This window comes from Haplochromis burtoni, unplaced genomic scaffold, assembly GCF_018398535.1.
Source record: "Haplochromis burtoni strain Fernald_Lab_line unplaced genomic scaffold, NCSU_Asbu1 Contig_162, whole genome shotgun sequence".
NCBI lineage: Eukaryota > Metazoa > Chordata > Actinopteri > Cichliformes > Cichlidae > Haplochromis > Haplochromis burtoni.
In genome coordinates this window covers 1,166,403-1,189,036 of record NW_024582523.1, presented here as the reverse complement: position 1 = coordinate 1,189,036, position 22,634 = coordinate 1,166,403, and the positions used below count along the sequence as shown (strand labels likewise).

General features: G+C 42.2%; 1 protein-coding gene across 1 annotated transcript in view; it reads right to left on the bottom strand.

Annotated features, from left to right (window-relative positions):
• Window positions 1–1,160: 1,160 nt before the first annotated feature.
• fam20cb (FAM20C golgi associated secretory pathway kinase b) overlaps window positions 1,161–22,634 on the bottom strand; it is a 58,424-nt gene continuing 36,950 nt past the window's right edge. Inside the window, exons 4-11 of the mRNA XM_005932875.3 lie at window positions 10,156–10,248; window positions 6,130–6,245; window positions 5,414–5,594; window positions 5,024–5,133; window positions 4,718–4,799; window positions 3,660–3,719; window positions 3,302–3,452; window positions 1,161–2,868 (exon numbers count right to left, since the gene is read on the bottom strand). Coding sequence (XP_005932937.1) covers window positions 2,752–2,868; window positions 3,302–3,452; window positions 3,660–3,719; window positions 4,718–4,799; window positions 5,024–5,133; window positions 5,414–5,594; window positions 6,130–6,245; window positions 10,156–10,248 — 910 coding nt within the window. The 3' untranslated portion in view covers window positions 1,161–2,751. The remainder of the gene's footprint in view (window positions 2,869–3,301; window positions 3,453–3,659; window positions 3,720–4,717; window positions 4,800–5,023; window positions 5,134–5,413; window positions 5,595–6,129; window positions 6,246–10,155; window positions 10,249–22,634) is intronic.

Below are 22,634 nucleotides of genomic sequence, written 5' to 3'. Positions count from 1 at the left end.
CAGCGTTTTTCTTTTTGCAGCATTTTTCTTTTTGCAGCATTTTTCTTTTTGCAAGTGTTTTTCTTTTTGCAGCATTTTTTCTTTTTGCAGCATTTTTCTTTTTGCAAGTGTTTTTCTTTTTGCAGCATTTTTTCTTTTTGCAAGTGTTTTCTGAAGTTGCAGTCCGTTTGGCCTCTCAGGGCCACCGTACTTTTTACAGCTCGCCTCAAGCAGCATCTAGCGCAGGGGTGTCAAAAATAAGGCCAGTGGACCAGAATCGGCCTAGCCAAGACTCGAATCTGGCCCACTGGACGTCTTAAAAATTTGTATGACGATATACATTCTTTCTACAACAGGAAATTCGTTTTTTTTACATTGAGTTTACAGTAAAATAAATCTTACACATGTATTTATGTTTTTTACAATTTAAGCTCAAAGAGTCATGTTGATAGATTTCACTCATTAAATAGAGCAGCATTTCTTTTGTGTAGTAAAACTGAGATGCGCTGCTGAAATTGCACCTCTTTTTTTATATTGAGACGTTTCAGGGATGAAATATACAACTACACTTGTTTACACTCACAGAACTGTGTTTTTACTGGTCTGACCCACTTAAGTGTTTGTGGCACTTGATGTAAAATGAGTTTTACATCTCTGATCAAGAGGAACTGCAATTTACCCACTTCTGCCTTGGCTTCAAATAAATTTACTAACTTTCACAAGTTTGGGGAAATGTTTGGGGCATTTTCAGTTAAAGTACCAACCAAGGAACATTTGCACATTTGTAACGAGTTCTGAAGATTTTTAAATGTTGTTGAAGCACATTATGTGTTTCGTGTAACATGAAAAGGAACAGAAATTACTCCCACAAAACCAAAGGATCCACATTAAAGTTGAACGGGCCAAATCTAATCCAATATCCTATCCTAACTATCCTGAGGACTGAAGGTCAGAAGAAAAAGAGAGAGCTCAGAAAGCTGCGAGGCACTGAGACGGATGAGGAGGTTCACTCTTCTTCTTGAGCTGAGTCAAAATGATCTGGCTCACTAAAAAGAGGCGGAAGAGTGCTTGCATATGATTTGTTTAATGACATTTCACATTACGTTGCTTGCTTTGCTTTAGAGAATGAAAAAGACACATTGTTACTGTCAGGAAGAAGTGTGTACGGAGGAAAAAAAGACTCAAATTATGCTGATTTTGTTTTATTGCACTTTTACCATGATGCAAAGAAATTCAAGATAAAATCCACAGAAACGATGAGCGGAATAAAAACAAAAAGAAAGAAAAAAAAAAAGAAGCATTTTCACTTCAAGGACACCATCTAAGGTTCTCCGTTGATCCACCCATACATCCATACACACTGTACCGCCCTGACACAGGACTATGGAAACTTAATAAAAACCCCTTATGGAACAGATGGAGTCAGCACACATATGTAGACCTCTGTGTCTTATCTATAGCTCGTACCCAGGAGGAGCTTAACCCTTTCTGCTATGAATCCAGACATTCAAGTATTTCTATCATTGCACAGGCACTAGATTTTTCCTAATGTAATATATTAAACTTTCAGCCAGTGACTGAATCATCGACACCAACAGTTAAACTATGAGCTGCTGGTAATGAATGAAATATACATCCTGAAAAATAACCTCTCCACAACAGCAACATCTGGACATCAAATATATATTACAAAGAAACATTAGTGTCACATTTGGCTTTTGGTACCGTAACTCTAACCGCATGTCTGTTGCGCTGAAGGCAATAAAGTTGGGGGAACAAAAAAAAATTGTAAATGCTGTAAACACAGGTGGCGATGTGTGGTGCCTGTAAAATGGGACTGCCAGTACCCGGCAGCTGGCCACCCTCTTTGCACGTGCTCAGGTTGCCCTCTTGTGGACAAATTAAGGAAATTCAGCTTTAAGACAAAGAAAAAAGGAAAAATATGTTACTGATTAGTATTCATTTTGAACAATAAATAATAAATACTCTCTTAAGGACATGTAACATTTATGGGCAATAATTCATGGGCTAATCCAGGAGTAAACCTGTACTCCACTCCAGTCGAATATTTTTCATCGTCCAACTATGAGATGCTGAAACGGCTCAGCAGGAATAAAGTTAAAAAATAAAAATCGCAGCAAATCAATATCATTTTCATAATGACGATAACAGGAAGTCCCCTTCTACCTCTTCCAGCCACCCTGATTGGTTAACCATGACGCTTGCAATATTGAACAGCAGGTAGAAACACAATTCAGCATGTGAAGAGGAGGGGGCCGGATTCTTTTACGAGTCCCTCGGAATTCACTGAATTCAAAAAAACGGGTCCTGAACCAGAAAGGCGAGAGAAGGCGTCCTTTGCAAGACTTTAGCGGTTTGGTTGGTCGGCGGGGTCGGCTGTGGTGGTACACTAAACTCAGGGTTGGATTTTTCAAAGGAGTCTAGGTGGTGGGTTCGGTTCTGCTAAGCCCCGGATCGGTCCAGAAATCTTCAGCATGTCTCGGGCATCAGTACAGTTACAAGTTATTGCACTGTTCTTTTTTTCAGTGCTATCCAGCAGGCGTCCTCTTCTGCGCAGCCTATTACCTCGGGCAGGTGGGCTTTCCTGTAAGTTCAGCAGAATTTAAGCCCTCGGAGAAATTAAGCACAGATGGAGTTCATCTGCGTTACAGGATTCCAGTTCAGTTTAAAGGTAGACTGGGTTTGGTCCGTCCAGCCTCAAATCTCCAGGTAGTCAGTCCAAGTCCTGCCGCCAAGCGCCCCCCGCGGCAGCTACCTCCTTCTCGGGCCGTTGTGGGCGTGGTCTGTCCCTTGGTATCCCTGGAGGTCGTCCTCCACCACGTAGCTGTATCCCTCCTTTTCGATGCAATCTGACAGCACATTTAGAACCTGGTGACGAGAAAACGCCAAGCTTTTAGTACACGGTGAGCTTTTTTGTAACCACTACGTACTGACTAGCTTTTCCAAGAACAAGAGCACAGTGACACCACTCTCAGACCTCTGTGGTACTGCTGATGACTCGTCAAAGAGCCGAGACTTCCAGTTCGTGATCTCTTATTGTTTATGAATGAAAAGAAACGAGGGAAAATCTGGGATTAAGAATTTGAGACTGCATTTAAGCAAATGTGTTCCTCTTTTGTCCTCCAAACACACTTTCTACTGGTCAATGACTCCCAGAAATCAAAGTCTTCAGTCACTTCTAGCTGCTGAAAAACATTAAGTAATTATCAAATGAATGTGTTTACTGACTGTTTATAGTTTCAATTTATTACATTCAATAGACAATCCCAAGCAAACTGCTTTATGAGTGTGAAGCACTGACCTGGCGCAGTCGTCGGTCCATGGCGTCCAGATGTGGCTGGATGAGGATGGGAGAGAGGCGGTCCCTCACCAGGGACTCTGCCATGAGCACAGACAGCTTGTATTCTTCCTTAGCCAGCAGCTGCAGTCGCAAGTGGGTAGACTTCCTTACCCTGCAGAAAGAGAACAGCCGGGGGAAAAAAGAGTCAGCGCGGCCACACGCTTTACATCTCTGCCTCTGCTCAGCAACACTCACACCAAAATACAACAACACCCCATGTGCACCTTTACTAGCCTCATGCAGATTATAATTTTTAAATAGGTTGTTTTCCTTCTATATTGCACTATCCTTCCAGAACTATCAAAAATGAAGACCTCACCTGCAGCACTGGTTCAGTGGCACCAGGATGGACAGCTCATCATGCGAGTGTTTTCCAAAGCTAGGATGGAAAAGCATAAATAAGTGTGCAAAATGGGATGTGGTTCCAGATTTCTGTGCATCATGTCCACAACTCCTGATATTTATTTTTTGTTTCACTTATTTGGTTTAATTTGAATGGCCAGAAAAAATTAAACATAGCCTGTTACGATTTTCCTTAATTTATGTGTATACTGTTGCAATGGTGGATGCTCACATTTCATATACGAGCAAGTTTTAAATATGAAATCAAGTCTTATGAGACGAAACTTCAAAGCGATATAAATTTTTTCAGCTTACGACAGTTTTTTTAAATTACATTTTTTTGTTTTTTATGATGTAATTGAGAGCTGATATCCCTTATTCCTTATCTCAGATATACAGCGCTGTTTGTGGAGCTCCAGAGATGCTAACAGTTAATTATGCAAAGCTGCTCTAGTAGAGTCCAGAACTGAAATCATGGTGTCATAAATTAGTATAAGGACTTTAAACATCCATCCATTTTCTTCTCCTTATTCAGGGCCGGATCGCAGGGGGCCACAGCTTAAGCAAAGAAGCTCAGGGCGTCCTCCCGATAGGACATGCCCAATACACCTCACTCTAGAGGCAGTCAGGAGACATCATTGTTAGATAGCCAAACCACCTCGACCGGCCTACTGTGAGACCCTCTCAAATGACTGCACAACCTCAAACTATCTCTAAGGGAGAGTTCAGCTGCCCTTTGGAGCACGCTCATTTATGACGCTTGTATCTGTGATCTCATTATTTCGGTCACTACCCAAAGCTCGTGATCATAGGTGAGGGTAGGAATGTAGATTAACCAATAAACTGACAGCTTTGCTTTTACGCTCTGCTCTCTCTTCACCACGATGCACCAGCGCAGCGTCTGCATCACTGCAGCCAAGCCCTCCTTCATGAACAAGACCCCACGATACTTAAACTCCTCTATTTAGAGCAACAACTCATCCCTGACCCGCAGCGGGCACTCACCCATTCTAAACTAAAGCTGCACTGACTCACCCTCTGCCATTGTCTAGATGGATGATGAAGGTCTCATTTCCAAACTTTTCAAATGTCTCATAATGGTGGCGATCCATGTTTCCTGTTAAGAAAGAGCAAAACAAAAAACAAATCAGCTAGTGGATGTTATGATATATGAGTAATATACCTGCTTATAAGGCTACATACTGTATAAAAGTACGAAAAAATAAAAACCACTGATGGCAGTAGAGTCGTGGATGATAACGTTCGCTCGACTGAACACTAAACAATCCGACTTTTCGGTGTTGGTAGAAAACTGATTCTCGTCTTGTGTCAGACACTCACCCATGAGGAAGTCAAAGATGGTCATGTCCATAATGTCCAGCAGTCGTGTGCCGCTGTCATAAGGTGGAGTCTGTTTGACCTCCTCACAGTAGTCTGGGTCCACCTCCCATCTGAAGAAACGTTTAATACTTTTAATTTTTTTGCATCTGATTTGGAAAAATGTCTTTTAAACCCATTTCCCTTTTATGCTATATACTTTTAGATCTAAGCGTTTTTTTCCTGCGTCGTAATAAGATTGAAATTAATGCTGTACAGCTCTTACGAATTCATGCTGCTGGTAACTGTCAGTGACTTCAATAAACACCCCCTGATGCAGTGAATCGCTCAGTATTTGCTTCTACTGAACGCGTGCGAATGCGAGAGTGTCTGAACACGGAATCGACGTCTTACTCTGCCTTCTTCCGTTTGTGGTATGAGCGTCTCCATGGGTTCCTCCAGGTCTTGCGTTTGGCAAGGGCCAGGTCCGGGAGGAAGGCGGCCAGAGATCCTTCTATCTGGTCAGGTTTACCACACAGAGCGTGCTCAGTGGAGCAGTAGTAGGAACACTCTCCATAGAAGCACACATTGTTGGCTAAAAGTCAGAAAAATAAAAGCAAACACATTCATATACTAATACTCTGATCAGCCAGTCAGTGCTAAATACTTAAAGAGTCACTGCACTCTTCTTCTCTTTTTGTCAGTCGGTCCACATATATTTAAAGACCATTTTCCACCCGATTGAAATTACCTGGGGATGCTCGCTGACCTGTATTAATTGCTGAGATTGTCAGTAATTTTAATCCAGTGACAATTTTGCTCGTGTATAATATGTAAAGCTGCATTGCTAATTAACTGTCGTGCTTTGGCACAAGGTAAAGTCCCCTGATAATACTAATCCCATGCAAATGAATATCACAGCAATTCAGGCCAAAAGACTTGCTCTACATTATGATCAAGGAGGTGCTTGATTTTTGCTGTGCTTTTGCATTTTTGAGGGGGGATGTTAAAAAATCTTTCAAGGTGTTCTTCTGACATCAACAATTCAGACCATCAGCAGACGTTTGGGAAACTGCACATGGACACGAGCGGTTTTTGGAAGAGAAGCTAAAAATAGTCTAGATGTGTACCTGGTGAAATGAAGAAGGTCCTCCAGAGCTTTTTATCTCGTGTAACATCGCGGATCTCTTTTGTCATGTTAGCTAGTCGGCCGGCTACAGGAGGGACACGACGGAAGTCCAGGATCCTACAGGATGGAGACAAATACTCAGGGTCATTTGACTTCAGTGGCAGCCCACCAAAAAAGTATGAAAGCGATGAGTGCACGCGTCCAAACAAAAGATGCATTAACCGTGGTTATTTGGATCTGGACCGTTCGTCAACAGTGTTGGTAGTTGCAGTAATTGCAACAAGACAGAGGTCATTATTTTAACCTAATGTTTCACTCTATGCATGGACTATAATAATATAAGCAACAACTGAGTCATAATTGAGTAAAATCTAAAAGCACAAATGTGATTTAGTTAGTTCAACTTTTACTGTCAAACATCAACCTACAGGCCAGAATAGGGCTGCCAAAGGATACCAGATGACCCCTCCCTTCATTGTCCTTTGAAAGTCTGCAGTGTATTGAACTTCTATGTGTGAACAGCAGCAACAGGGACCAGCTGTTTGTAATGCAGAAAAGCTTTTTCACACCAAATGGGAGGTGAACTTACAATCCCTCACTTAGAGGAATCACTACTTCATCCGTTATGCCACTGGAGCGAAATACCTGTGCTGTCATAGTGAAACCTTATGTGATTGAACCTCACTACCAGAAGGGGGCACTGTGACACAAGTACCAGACAGTTAAGCCACATGCTGGTAAACCTCCCTGTGGTTTTCATGTGGCTGTGGTCCTACATTAAGCTATTTTTTAACTTCAGTGCAGCTTTTTATTGCCTTAATATGCTGAGAGATATAAGTTTCCAGTGCATTCTAATCTATTTCTGGGTTTGTGTTTTTGCATCATTTGACTGGAAACCAGCCCAGATGCGCATTTGAGAAAGGTTTAATATGGCGTGAATGTCTTCCTGCATGTATGCAGCCACCCAACTAGAGCACCAGCATGGGCTCTTTAAAAATTGATACCTCTGACAACACCTAATGGCTAAGGCCCGAGGGCAGGGAGACACGAGGAGACAGACTGATTAAATGAAATGAAGGCGCGGGAATGAGAGAAGAGAGATGCAGCGATATGGGAGAACAAGCCCATCATACAAATGATGCTATCAAGTGTGTTGGCGGGTGCAGTGACACAGACACGTGCAGTCTCTTTCCTGCTCTCTGTCAAAGAGACAGAAGGACACAGGATGCGGTGTTGTACGGTGCTGTTTGGCCTGCTGGGCCTGGGCTTGCTGCCATGCTAAAGGGAACAGCTAGTGCTGGCTTCTGCCTCTTTTATCGCTCACACACATTTTCTTCCATCTTCGTCCCCTCTGATAAGCCCAATTCCCACAGTGCCCATTTCAAACTTGCGTTATATTTAGTTTGGGTTTAAGAGAACCTGCTAGAGCCATGAAATGAACAACAGTGGGAATCGCTGCTTCCCATATTCCCAGCTGAGAAAATGTATAAGACTCAAGTGGGTCTCGTGAGATTGGGGCTTATACGGTTTAATATTTTAAGGTCACATTTGGCCTTGTATGACTTTAAATCTGCTGACTACCTAATGCAGCACTTCCCAGTTAAACCCAATCACATTATTAATGATGCCTAAAGCAGTTTAGCCCATATAGGAAAAGTCATTGTCAATGTTGGTGTGTGTATGCGTGTGCGCGGCTGTGCTAGTGATGCTTTAAAAGTGCCTGTGCGTGTGTGTGTGTGTCTGTGGGCCCCCCTGGGAGGCAGTGTAGCCTCAGCCTCTGCACCAGCAGCAGCAGCTGCAGCTCTCTGGACAGGCTCTAATTTAGAACAGACAAAATAAGGAAAAAAATTAAGCGCTGCTTTTGGCAAACCCTGCCTGGCTTATATTTAGAATGGCACAGGGCCTTTCGTGCCTTTGGTTTCCTCTTCTTCCCCTTAACCCACACATATGCTGGAGCATATTTTCATGTGTGTATGTGGAGAGGAGGACCAGATGTGAAGCAGACTGGTGAAGAACGCCACTTCTAATGCAATTCCAGATGAACTGTGTCATTGTGCCTAAAGGAAAAGCAGATTCACCATCACGGCCTTCTATGGCCCTATTGTGTGTAGACGTGTGTGTGTTTGTGTGTAGGTGCGCAAGACCTCGGTATCATCTCGTGTCAGCACAGAGGAGCACCAGGATTCAGACTACAACACAAGCCCTCTGCTCGTAATAGCAAACAGCCACAGTGACGTCAGCACGACTTTAACAGCAACGCACTAAAACTCATTGCTCTCGCTCGTCGATCAGAGGCCCTCGCGAGGATTTCTCTTTTTATTAAAGTCTCTCCAGCAGCCGGGTGGGCCGTAAAGTACTAGCCTGGTAAAGGCAGTGAAGTCAGAGAGCTTGGTTGTTAGCTAAGTAAGGAGGCTGTAGTCATTGTTCAGTCAGATGCTAGCTGCAGGAGTTCAGCATTCATCCGTTATGACTCATGGCCTCTCGGAGCTCACAGCTTCTGCTGGATGGGTCAAACTCGCACAATTCACTGTGTTTGGGTGGAAAAAAAAAAGAGTTTCTGAGGGACAGGAAGCAAATGTGAAAATAAGTGCAGAAGAATATGGAAGGTTTTCATCCACACGGCGTAAAGACTATGTGTTGCTATACTTGGGGTGACTTCAATCGGCTATATTCTTTTTCCTCATTCAAACCTTTAAAAACAGGTAGAATGGCAACATTTTGATCTTTCTATCCTTTGATATTGTAATAATCAGATTATGCTAATTGAGCAATTATGTAAGAGAATTCACGCATTAATTAGCAAGGCTTCGCACGAAATATGGAGAATATTCACACGAGCACACGTGTCTTAAAGCGTTACTGTAAGACACCGGTACACGGATCTGGTGTTCCTCCCAGGCGGTTAATGAGCTGACACGAGGACAGGCAAAAAAGAAATAGCAATCAGGGAGGAACAAAGCCCCGCAGGATGTTGGCCCTCGCGGGTGGAAAAAATACTTGGGAGGTTAGTGTAAATTTAAGAACATGAGCTTTTTTTCTCCCCTCCTTATTAAGTCTGAAGTGTTTGTAGCAACAGGGCTGTTTCTGGGTGTTATGGTGCTCAAGGCCAGACACCCACTGCTGCCCCTGAAGGAAGAGGCCTTTTCACAGCTAATTCTTTAACGTTGTTTCAGTTAAATTGAGCTTTTGCCTTCTGGTTTGTGCCAAGCTGCATCTTTCCTTGTTTTAGCCACGTTCCAAACATGTTGGACCCAGGAAGCTGAATAAAAGTGTATTTTTATTGTGTTTCCTTTTGCTTTTTATAATGTGTTTTAATGAAGACGTTTATACATTTTACAAGTAAAAATCTGCAACTCTGAATCCCTCTGCACTTTAATAAAGTTAAAGGCCTTACATTTGCTTTGCATGTCAAAATTTTTAAGCTAGCCACAGTACCGTTGCTCACAAACAAGACTGTATGTTACCCAATAAATTGCCTTTGCAAAAACAAAACAGTCTGCTTTTGAGTTCACACCAACTCTAATGTCAAAAACCAACAAACTACAAATCAAAAATGTTGTGATGTTGTCGATGAGGTGACTGCCTCATCGACACATGTTTAGGTTCAATCTGAATTCATCAGCTGGGTTATGGAAAAAGAAAAAGATGCCATTGTTTTACATTTTAAAAGTAAATAGGTAAGTTGGAATTTCACTGTTTGAATTGCTTTATGGTTTTATTCACTAAAAAAACCCCCCAGATATCTTGCCTGTTTTTTTAAGGTTTTAACTGAAATGACTGGTTGGGCATGTCAATCTAGTGACAGTGATCTGTGCCTATACAGGCACATAAAATTCAGAATAAAACATTTACATTGAAAAGGTCTATCTTCTCCTTTATGGTGATGTGTAGCTCGCCTGCGGCTGATAATCTTGTCCTTTGCAGCAAGGTACGGAAAAGCTAAAATCTTTTGATCTTCTGCTTTATATGAGGGACTGGTGGTTTTCAAAAAGTCTCAGAGTATTGTGACAGGCTAGTGTTCACCTACTTGTCCAGATGAAAGGCTGCAATTTCAGCATTGTGTCTTTCAAAGTCAGAAAAATAGAAGAAATCTGGCGGCGTTTCCTGCTCCCGGGTCTGCCTGCAGGAACACAAGAAAGAAAAAAAGCACAGTTAGCTGAGGGGTTACACACACACACACACACACACACACACCTTATGCATAACCAGCAACCTGCAGCGATTTGACACTACGCATCAAGCTATGCATGCATTTCACTGTTCTCAATGATTAATTAGCATGGATGCAGAAAGAATCGAGCTGCAGGCATGCAAAATGACCAGAATTCAGTGTCACAGTCTTTGACGGGTGCACTGCACATTAACCCATAACGCATTTCCACAGATGTCTCACTCCACAGCAGCCCAGTCAGTGATAATCCGCCCAGGCTTTACACCTGTGCAGCTAATACTACAAACACCATTTGTGAGTAATAACATAGGCACAATAAACCAGTGTCCTTGCCTCACAAAAAGACCCTCGTCAGAGTTACCCAGGGTGTTTTGTGGGGCAGCGAGAAGGTGGGGACAACTCAAGGTCAAAGACTTTCTACTGAAGCATCCGCTCCTGTTCTCACCCTGTACCTATTTCTGTCCAGCTCTGATCCTTCCCTCTCTTAAAAAAACTGCATTCCACACACATTCTGCCTTAAAGCTCTTACTGGAGGGAAAAGAGGCTCTTAAAGGCTTAAATCCAAGAGCTGATGGAACATGGGCCAGGATGGAGAAGGACAGGCTGGATGGCCGCGGTAAAAATAAGAGGGGGAACGGGGGTCAAAGGAAGCAGAGGTGAAAAGAATTCCTGAGAAGATGCTGCTTATAGAAAATATGTAAATATCTATAAAGAATGCAAAGAGAGCCATGAAACTTTCTTCTTTTATACACTCTGCCTTCTCTTTGGTCTTTTTTTTGTTATTGACAATAGTAAATACTTTCCAGGAAGGCAGCTGAGTGTAATGATTTGGACTGCAGCCTCTGCCATTTCTACTTCAGCTAGTTGAGGGAGGATAAGAATGGAAACTATCTTGGCAACTTCTCTTTCTCTCCTTCGCTCTCTATTCCCTCTGGATGGCTCTCTCTGTTTATTTCACTCAAAATCCTCTATCTCACCTCCTCTGCTTCACTGCTCTCCCTCAGAACTGTTTTCTCTAGTTTTGTGTGTGTGTGTGTGTGTGTGCGCGCGCATTCACGGCTTAATACTTTCTATCTGTCTGCATCTCTCTTTTTCTCTCTCCAGTCCATCCGTCACTCCCTTCCTCAGCTGGCTGGCTGATTGTAGCTCCACAGCTGCGTGGCTGACATATGCACCAGTCATTAACTAACCCAACATGGAGCCCAGAAACACTCTCATCCACTAAACCCCCCCCCACACCAATTTCCTCTCCTTCTTTATCTTTCTTGTTCTGTCTTTCTAAAATCTATCCCCATCCTCAATCTCCCCTGCGAACATTTGACAGGCAGCCTCGTGCAGATGGGTGGCCAAGTTTGACTGCAGCAAGCAGAAAAGTTTGAGAGTGAATCCTGCATCAAAACTGCCCAAAATACAAGAATATTGCTTTTTAAAAAGACATTCGGCTTGTGTTTTCGCATTAGACGACTACGTTCAGCATCTAAAGTTAACATAAGCAGTAAGTTATTCCTCCTTTAACATTCTTCAGTCTTTGCTTCCTCACTCTCTGCCTCTCTTTTACTCTCGGCCTCACTCCCGAGCGGTCATTGAGACTCTGCCAGTAAAGGCCAACCGCTGTCTCTTGATTGTATCGCTCTCTCCTTCTGGATAGCCTCGCTTCAGGGACACAGCTCTCGCTCCACACGAAGGAAAAAAATGAAATGATGAAGGCGGAAAGCAGTGTCTATTTACCCCCAACGCTGCTCGGCAGCTCTGCGACACAAAAAAATATCATTCACGCCGACACATTAAGCAGCTACTTTATCAACAGCGGCGTAAAGTCAGGTGCTGAATCTATTGTTTGCCAAAACGACAGGGGGACCGGCCTCCAATGAATAAATGAATTTTGGAGACTAAAATGTGAAGAGGTAACGTTTACATGCACGCAGCTGGTCAGCAAAGCTTGGCATACAGAAGCAAAGGAAACAGGAAGGAACAACAACCAGTGCAATGCATCCACCTACCAAAAGTAAAGCTCACTAACAAAAACTATCTTTTTATTTACAACTGAACAACATAAAAGCTTTTTAAATGTACTTCAAGCGCTGCCTTGTTGTCCAAGTTCATTAACCACAGAAAACCTATAACACTGGCACACTTGTAACTCAGTTAAACTGATGGCAAAACCCAAGCATGCATTTTCTATAAGAGGGATTCCAAACGCATTGCTCTTTTACAATTTTATATTTCTTTTTGAATTTAAGGGTTTGTTTTGAGAGTTTTGTATTATCTGAGGTGAAGCTGATAAATCCTTATTAGCTGTACTGTGCCAACCTGTATTCAAGTGGGTGGAAAACTGACCATTCAAGGCTGGCTGACGTGATAATCACCTGTTTAAAATGTATCAAAGTTTACAGTTATCAGTTAGTTGCATGTTTGCTTTAGGTGACAGGCGGATGCACCTCCACTATATTGAGTCAGTACCAGACCATTCTCACCATGTTTGCGGTGCTGTTTAGTCTTTTTAATGGAATTACACGACAAATGTATCTATCAGTGCATTCAGTTGCCCTAGCAACCTCGTCAAGAAGCCTGTGCTCCAATTTTGGCGAGTAGATATTTATTCATATAATACTAAATGCTGATTAGAAGATGGGTATAGACGCACCTTGCAAAACATATTCTCTTGTCTTGGCCGATATTATCAGCTGATATTACAGAACTGTCGATATACTGGTATCACCAAATATAATTATTTGAAAATGAATATAATTTCATATTTCAGTTTTTAGCAGATAAAGGCAAATGGCTTAACCCCTTAGCAGTCCTACAAATTTAAACCAAATCACCCTAAACCATCCAATGTACCGTGGGCGGTACGTCCGACTGCTAACAGGTTAATTAAGAATTGAGGTGCGGTATGGAGAAGGCTAAGCAGACTGAACAAAAGTAACCTGCAACACATTTATTCTTAGCTGCACTGCCACATTATCTTAGTAAGGACTTATAAATGACCACAAAAAACAAGTGCAAGGGAAAAGAAAAAAATATATCGGCTGATATATCAGATTTTTCAAATCCCCAAATACCTAGGCTCTAGTTCGGATGTAATCCTCTTTGGCTCCAAAGTTAACAAGATGGCGATGCCCAAAATCATAAACATTTTGAATGTTATGGGCACATTGTGATAAGATGAGAAAGCAGTAGATAAAATACCCCTTTAGAAGGAAAGCTGATCCCCAGCCCTGTTTGGGAGACTGTTGTGTAGTTTAAAACAAAGATAATGTAAAAGAAAAAATACTACAAGGAAACGTGTGTTACTGCAGCCCTAACTTGCCAGTGTTTCATGACTGTGCTGACCATACAGGAGCGTAGTCATGGAGATTTCTTGGAGGATAAGAATGAACAAACATTCTAGTGCGATGATTCATGGCCACTCAGCCTTAAAGAAACTCACTAAAATACTTCACGTAGTCGTGCTACACTCCTCTCCCTGTATAGGGGAAGAAACCACAATAAGGTGCTTTATTCGTGAGTGCTCCACAGACCCAACAATAAAGCTTGTCCAAGGTGCATATGCTTGAATCACTGCTGTTCTCTATGATGGTGCGAATAAGAATATAAGAGCCCAGCAGTATATGTTTATACTTGAGACAAATATCTCTGCCTGTGGCCTGGCTTGATATGTGGCTTCACTGATGCTCTCCTCTCACTGAATGCCAGCCAGGAAGCAGGAAGGCTGGATAATTACCACAGTCCACAACCAATTCAAATGTCAATAAAGTTATTTAGAGCATGTCATTTTGCCCCCCCCTGCCCCGCCGCCGAGTGAGAGCGGGAGGAAAAAGGGTAAAGAGAGGAAGAAGTGAAGGAAGGACGCGAAATAAATTGCGACGAAAGGTTAAACAGGCAGATTAGCAGTGATGACACGGAGGACGAGCTACGGTACGTCTCTCAGGTACCTTTGAACTCACAAATACGCAGCTGTTTTGTATTATGTAACATTGTGTTTGAGTCGTGGAACACAAGCACCTGTGTTCTGGAAAATCTGCCCGCGTCCTGATCAAACAAACCATTAAGGGCACGTTACGAGGGAAGCGTTCCATCAAAGCATGGTAGAGGAAACATACATAAATGCATGACCACATAATAAAGTCTATAAATGTTTGAGTACACAGTATGCACTGAGTTCAAAGGAAACTGTGAGGAGGGCAGAGATGTCGGCTGCTCGAAAGCTACTCGCCCTTTTCATTTTGGACTGCCTGCTCGAGCCCAACCTTTAAAATATTTACAAATCCACGGCGGACTCGTGCTGAACGAATCGTAGATATCTACAGCATGCATTTCTTCTCCTCCTCAGCAAGAGAAAAGTAACAGTATATTTAGAACTAGCTGTCTTTCTACACCAAACATCAGCTCCTTTATCATCACAAGCAGGTGAGATGCACTGAGCCGAGCATGCCCACTGTGACCCTGGCCCTGCTGTAAACACATAGTTTACACTGAGTAGCCAGACAGTTTCTTGGCTCTGCTCCGAGGGGCCCCTGGCAGCCACCGGGGCAGCGAAAGTCTATTAGCAAACACACAGCAGTGTGAAAACATAAAGGTGAATGAAAGCACTGCATCTGGAAAATCTACCTGTGCATACAGGACATAGCTGACCTGTGAAACACCAGCGAGACACAGAGGGGACCAAGGAGAATGGGGGGAAAAGGCGTTTCCATTTGACCTGCTATTGACATCAAGTCACAGTATTTTAATAAGATCTGCAAATAAAAATCTAATCATTAGATTTAATGATCAGTTGAAGCTGAAATACACACCTTGATGTGATACACTATGACTATTTTATTGTACCCTTATGAGAATTTATTCTTCAGTAAATTTCCCTAAGGGTACAATAAAGTATATAGTATCGTATCATATTAGATCTCCTGCCCTGTGTAAAATTATCTCAGACCAGCCACTATTGCAAATTGTCTGAATGGCCACATAAGTGAGCTATTACAGGATTCCCTAAATTTCCCATGGTACAACTCAATACCAGCTCTCTTTTTAAAAGTTCTTCTGCGTGGTTAGAACCACGCAACAACCTCAGGGGTTTAATAATAAAGCCAGCATGAAGGCCCAAAACTGCAGTTCCTTAAATGGCCACTTGAGGCTGACATTAAAAGCAAGTCAGTCATAGTAGATTCACGTGGTAAAATAGCCATCTTGACAGTAGATATAAACATACAGTTGTCAAAGTTCATGAGAGTACACTAACAAAATTAATGTGTATGGTGTATTCAAAAGGAAAGGGGAAAGCCACATACAACAAACTTGCATCTGAAAAAAACCACCAGCCTTATGTAACAATATCCTTTGGACAGTTGGGATGAAAGAGGAGATGGCTGGCTATAATGTGCAGTGATAGAAAAACCAAACACAGCATAGCAGAACAAAGACCTCATACCTGCTGTGAAGCACGGTGGTGCAGGGATTTTAGCTTGTTTTGCTCTGTATACTTAAGTATACAGTGGTCCCTCGCTATGATGCGGTTCACCTTTCGTGGTCTTGCCGTTTTTCAGGTTTGTTTTTTTTGTTTGTTTTTTTACAGCGCATTGTGTTCTGTGTCCTGATTGGCTGTAGACCATTGTCAATCAATCTTGTGCCGTGTCTTCTGTACAGTACAGCATGTGTTCAGCTTGTCACATTTACATAAATCTTCGATTGCTAGCAGTGTGACTCTGAAGTGCTGTACTGTATATTTGTTTTTTCTCCCCAACAAACACAACAATGTCGACGAAACATTTTGCACCGTCAAAGGCAACCACAGGTGCATTTAGTTTCATTCTATAATACAGGGAGTGCAGAATTATTAGGCAAGTTGTATTTTTGAGGAATAATGTTATTATTGAACAACAACCATGTTCTCAATGAACCCAAAAAACTCATTAATATCAAAGCTGAATGTTTTTGGAAGTAGTTTTTAGTTTGTTTTTAGTTTTAGCTATTTTAGGGGGATATCTGTGTGTGCAGGTGACTATTACTGTGCATAATTATTAGGCAACTTAACAAAAAACAAATATATACCCATTTCAATTATTTATTTTTACCAGTGAAACCAATATAACATCTCCACATTCACAAATATACATTTCTGACATTCAAAAACAAAACAAAAACAAATCAGCGACCAATATAGCCACCTTTCTTTGCAAGGACACTCAAAAGCCTGCCATCCATGGATTCTGTCAGTGTTTTGATCTGTTCACCATCAACATTGCGTGCAGCAGCAACCACAGCCTCCCAGACACTGTTCAGAGAGGTGTACTGTTTTCCCTCCTTGTAAATCTCACATTTGATGATGGACCACAGGTTCTCAATGGGGTTCAGATCAGGTGAACAAGGAGGCCATGTCATTAGTTTTTCTTCTTTTATACCCTTTCTTGCCAGCCACGCTGTGGAGTACTTGGACGCGTGTGATGGAGCATTGTCCTGCATGAAAATCATGTTTTTCTTGAAGGATGCAGACTTCTTCCTGTACCACTGCTTGAAGAAGGTGTCTTCCAGAAACTGGCAGTAGGACTGGGAGTTGAGCTTGACTCCATCCTCAACCCGAAAAGGCCCCACAAGCTCATCTTTGATGATACCAGCCCAAACCAGTACTCCACCTCCACCTTGCTGGCGTCTGAGTCGGACTGGAGCTCTCTGCCCTTTACCAATCCAGCCACGGGCCCATCCATCTGGCCCATCAAGACTCACTCTCATTTCATCAGTCCATAAAACCTTAGAAAAACCAGTCTTGAGATATTTCTTGGCCCAGTCTTGACGTTTCAGCTTGTGTGTCTTGTTCAGTGGTGGTCGTCTTTCAGCCTTTCTTACCTTGGCCATGTCTCTGAGTATTGCACACCTTGTGCTTTTGGGCACTCCAGTGATGTTGCAGCTCTGAAATATGGCCAAACTGGTGGCAAGTGGCATCTTGGCAGCTGCACGCTTGACTTTTCTCAGTTCATGGGCAGTTATTTTGCGCCTTGGTTTTTCCACACGCTTCTTGCGACCCTGTTGACTATTTTGAATGAAACGCTTGATTGTTCGATGATCACGCTTCAGAAGCTTTGCAATTTTGAGACTGCTGCATCCCTCTGCAAGATATCTCACTATTTTTGACTTTTCTGAGCCTGTCAAGTCCTTCTTTTGACCCATTTTGCCAAAGGAAAGGACGTTGCCTAATAATTATGCACACCTGATATAGGGTGTTGATGTCATTAGACCACACCCCTTCTCATTACAGAGATGCACATCACCTAATATGCTTAATTGGTAGTAGGCTTTCGAGCCTATACAGCTTGGAGTAAGACAACATGCATGAAGAGGATGATGTGGACAAAATACTCATTTGCCTAATAATTCTGCACTCCCTGTACGAGCTCTATTTTCTATAGTAGTGAGGGGTTTTGCAGCTTTAAAACATCTGTAATAATTGTAAAAAATAAAGTTGGCTACTTCGCGGATTTCACCTATCGCGGGTTATTTTTGGAACGTAACGCCCGCGATAAACGAGGGACCACTGTACAGCAAAAATTGAGTCATGCAACAGGACAATGATCCTGAGCACAGCAGCAAATCTACAACAACTGAAATCAAGGTGTTGGAACGACTCAGTCAAGTCCACACCGCAGCCTTTCAGTCAGGCTGCGGTGTGGACTTTAAGAGAGCTGTGCATAAACCAGGGGTGTCCAACTCCAGGCCTCAAGGGCCGGTATCCTGCAGGTTTTAGATCTCACCCTGGGTCAACACACCTGAATCAAATGATTAGTTCATTACCAGGCTTCTGGAGAACTTCAAGACATGTTGAGGAGGTAATTTAGCCATTTAAATCAGCTGTGTTGGATCAAGGACACATCTAAAACCTGCAGGACACCAGTCCTTGAGGCCTGGAGTTGGACACCCCTGGCATGCCCACAAACCTCAATGAACTGAAGCAACATTGTAAAGAAGAGTGAGCCATAATTCAGAGAGCGATCAAGTCATCCAGAAAAAAATTACATCAAGTTATTGTTGCTAAAAGTGGTTAAATCATGTAGTATACTTTGGTGCATATATAGGAAAGTATAATCCCAGCCTACCTGTTAGGCATCACCTCTGAACTAGACTTTTCAAATGCAAACTTCTGACAAAGAAATATGATTTCCTGTGCTGTTACCTGCATTAACAGCCTGTTAGATGTCTTTGTTCTATTTATAATTAGCTACGTTACAGTATTTTATTTGCATGTCAGGCTAAATTCTGTGATCCATTCATACAATCCATAGATTGTAGCAAAGCAAAGGTGCTAACCAAGCTAGCTAGCATTAGCTGACAACTGAGAAATCTATCTCGCTGTCCATGTAAGGCCTCTCAAGGCTTTAGGAAGCAAAAGCTGCAGTTTTTAGCAAGTTTATGTATAATATGCATCTTGTTTAAACTCTGTGTTCTGGAGTCTAATACAAGCTTTGAGCTCCAGAAGAAAGCAGTGTTTACCGCAGTGTATTTCATCTGCTCCTTTATCTTTGAGAAGGTAAGATGTAAAAAACCAAAAAAAAAACCCCCCAAAAAACAAAAGTTACTCTCTTAACTATTTGTTCACTTTTGCGTTTTCAAAGTTAAAAAAAAAGGTTCTCCTTTCTCAGAATGTTCCCTCGTTGAGTTTTTCCCCTTGCTCACAATCAAAATCCTTTTTAAGACATCAGCAATGCATCTCAGTGGCTTAAACGCATTCATTATGGAGAAAAATTCAAATGTGGTGACAGTCAAAATTATGCACAAAGCCGTTCACTGTGAATTCCTTCCACACAAATCACAATATATGCTTTTTTTTCATTTGCATTTCATGTTTTTCATGGTCCAACTGCTCACTTTTGAGCAATTCTTGCTTGTGCTGCAGTATTGTTTCATCTGCAGCTGAGCTGAATTCTGGAAACAAAACATCCCCAACATATCGTTTCATCTGACTTTACAACCGGAGTGAATATCCTATCCAAGGTGATGTGTAATAACCCGGGTGTCACCATGTCATGGTGCGTTTGGATATAGACCGGAGAGGATATTTTCTGTTGTTTCAAAGTCAAGCGGCCAATCGATCACCATAAGCCCGCAGCTATGGTCGCAGGCCAAAGCATAAAGAGAAAAAAAGCAGACAGGAGTAAAAAGATATGCTGCAAAATATAAAAAGACAAGGGCATCTTCCAGCCCCAGCGGGTTCCCACCAAAGGGCTGACTCCACACACTTGTCACACATCATCTGTCAAACCCACGGGCATGGCGGGGAGAGCGCAAGATCGCGTGCACAAAAACGTATACGCTCGTACGTACACATCTGCACAAACAGAGCGTTAACATGCATACACACACATTCATAGAAAGAAGACGTAGCAGCTTAAATGATTTTCTAAACCCCGAGAGGGAGGAGCTGAACGCCAAGGCAGCAGGTAAGCTTTAAATGCATAAGAGGGTAAGATAGCGAATACCATTTATGGGTCAAAAAATACCATCAGAACCACGCGGAGATTGGGGATGAGAGGAGGCGGTGCATTGTTTTATCTCAAGCATAACACGTGTGAAAGCTGACCTTTCGCGCAATGACATTTGATAAATTGAGAAAAAAGGCTTTTACCGGCATATGAGACAGGCGCACCTGCGTGTTTGTATCTGACGATACGTGTTGCTGTTTACTGGCCTTTGCTGCTATAACCCTCCGCTGTAATCTTATGTCTGAGCACAGGTTTTACCGCACAAATGGGAAGATGTGACATCTTATTTTGTATGAGTAAATGCTCCGCTCTGTGGGTGGTGCACTGAGAGGACATTTTGTGTGTGTGAAAGAAAGAAAGCTAGAACGCAAGAAAGAAAGAAAGCTGGCAAGGGAGGAAGGAAGGAAGGAAAATGACAGAAAAGGGTGCAAGACAAGGAATGGAAGGCAATGGAAAGAAGGAGAAAAGAAAGAAATGAAGGAAGGAAGGAAGTGGAGGGGAGAAAGAAGGAAAAGGTGCAAAACATTTTCTGTTTTTATATTTCCTTATATTTTAGGGAAGGTGACAGAAGGAAATGAAACCAACGGAAAGGAAAAGGCAGGAAAAAGGTGCAACACATTTGTCTCTTAATTTCCTTATAGTTTAATGGGGAAAAGAGGACTGAAGGAAAGAGAAGAGGAGGAAAAGAAAAGAAATGAAGGAAGGAAGAAAGAAAGGAAAAGGGAAAAAAGCCTTTTCATGTGACGTGAATGTGTTTTTTCTTTGAAATTCAAAATCGTGATTTGACCTGCTGCACCTCGGTGCGCTCTCTTCTTTTAAAAGCATTTCAGGGCACCTCTTGAGTGAAAGGCCTTAATACTCCCATCACTGCTGAGCCCAACAGAAACGCCGCCTGTTTTTTTTCACACTGGCAATTACAAAATTTTAAAAATGAGCGTTTATAAAGACACAAACTGATGTGAGCTGAAAAAAAAAATCAGCATCAACCTTCAACACCTCGTAAAGTCCGAGCGTAGCAGCCATAATGAGTCAGGTAGTAAAAATTTCACTCAAGGATTTTTAACTAGCACACCGCAAACACTCAAGGGCTCTCTAAATAACCTTCACAGACCAATCCAGGTGCGTGTGTGTGCGTGTTTAACTTGTGTGTCACAGTTTCTAAGTGTGATAGCTGTCATGGCTCCCCAGGCACTGCAGTGCTCTTCATCCTCCACCTCCTCCTCCTTCTATACTCCTTTACCCCTTCAGATCCCAGGCCTGACATACAGAAAGACAGCTGCTTCCTTCTGGCAAAGCTCACTCTACCCCTCTCTCTCCGTAACACATTAACACACGCACACACACACACAGAGGAAGGTGTGTAAACACACATTTTTGAGGGGTGTAGGTAGAATGAACTACAAATAGGCACATATAGGCTTCACAGAATACGACACACACACCCTTACGCACACACTGCCAAGTGATGAAAGTATTGAGATAGCATGATGACAACTAGGTTAGCACACGCAAACAGTGCAAAAATCACTGTTACAGCTTGAGCTATTCCCTGTGGAAAACAGCTATGCGTGCGTGTTAAATGCATTCTCAACGTGTGTGCATGAAGCTAATGTTAATATATAATGATTTATGCAATAAAACTGATTTTAAAAGAATCTGTATTCAGCTGCGAATTGAGCTTCTGTGTCCTCCGGGGCCAGCACCATGTAAATGCAGTCATCCTGAATAAATAGCCAACGCCTTTAGAACACAACAGCTTTTTTTTCCTCCTTTTTTTTCCCGGTGCCACTTCAAAGAGGCCTGTGCTTAAGCAAAGAATAGCCCTAAATGAAAATCACTGAGCAAAACACAGCTATTAGAGGTTTATTGCGTGGCATGACACCATGAAGTCTGTTAGCTGTGAGAGGAGAAGGAGGAGGAGGAGTAGGAGGGAGACGCTGAAAGAAGGATGTTCAACTAGATTGTTATTGAGAGGCTTTTTTAGAATATGGCAAGAGACAAGGGACAGAAAAAGGTGAAATTTTAATTTTAATTTTTAAGACTTCTACTGGGATTATCTTCGCATTAATCCGTCATGGTAAGTGTGGATATTGTGCAAATATTCCATCCAGATAAACGGGCCATAAAGATGAAGTCGTCATTTCAGCATAACCCGAGAGAGATACTCACCACTCCCTCTGAGCAGGCATCATCTCCTTATCTGTGCAGGATACAGCAACAGCACACATCCTAATACAGCACCAGCGTTTAGCTCAACACCTCTACTTATCTATCGCTTTCTTCATTAGAGACAAAAAAAACATGCCTTTTTCTTTTTGTATGTCAGAGGAGGAAGAAAAAGTACTATTTATGGAATGGCTGTGGATAGAAAACTGCCTGGGAGACACTTCCAGGAGTTGTCCTTTCAGTGCTGCAGTATTCCTTGGAAATAAACAGTCGGTTCTTACTTGGTTTTGAATGCGCCAAAGCCAGCAGGAAATCAGCAAGGGCTCCGACTTAATTAAATTGGCTTCGATTAAAAATTGAGTGAAATTCAATTAAGTATTGCAAAAACGTCTAATGCTTTTTCCTTCCACCTGGAAGCTGGAGTCAGAGGACTTAATCATAAAGAGTGAAAAGGAGGATGGATGGATGGATAAATTCTCTCCTTATGAAATCCTGCTCTCTATGTGAGAAACATAACATGAAGGCATAGTAAACATTCACAAGATCTGATTTTCAAACACAAATGCAAACATGCTTCAGTGGATTCCCTTATAAACCATATAAGAGCAAGACTGAACTGTTTTTAATTTCCATTTCTAAAGCAGGGTTGGATAATGTGTGTGTGTGTGTGTGTGTGTGTGTGTGTGTGTGTGTGTGTGT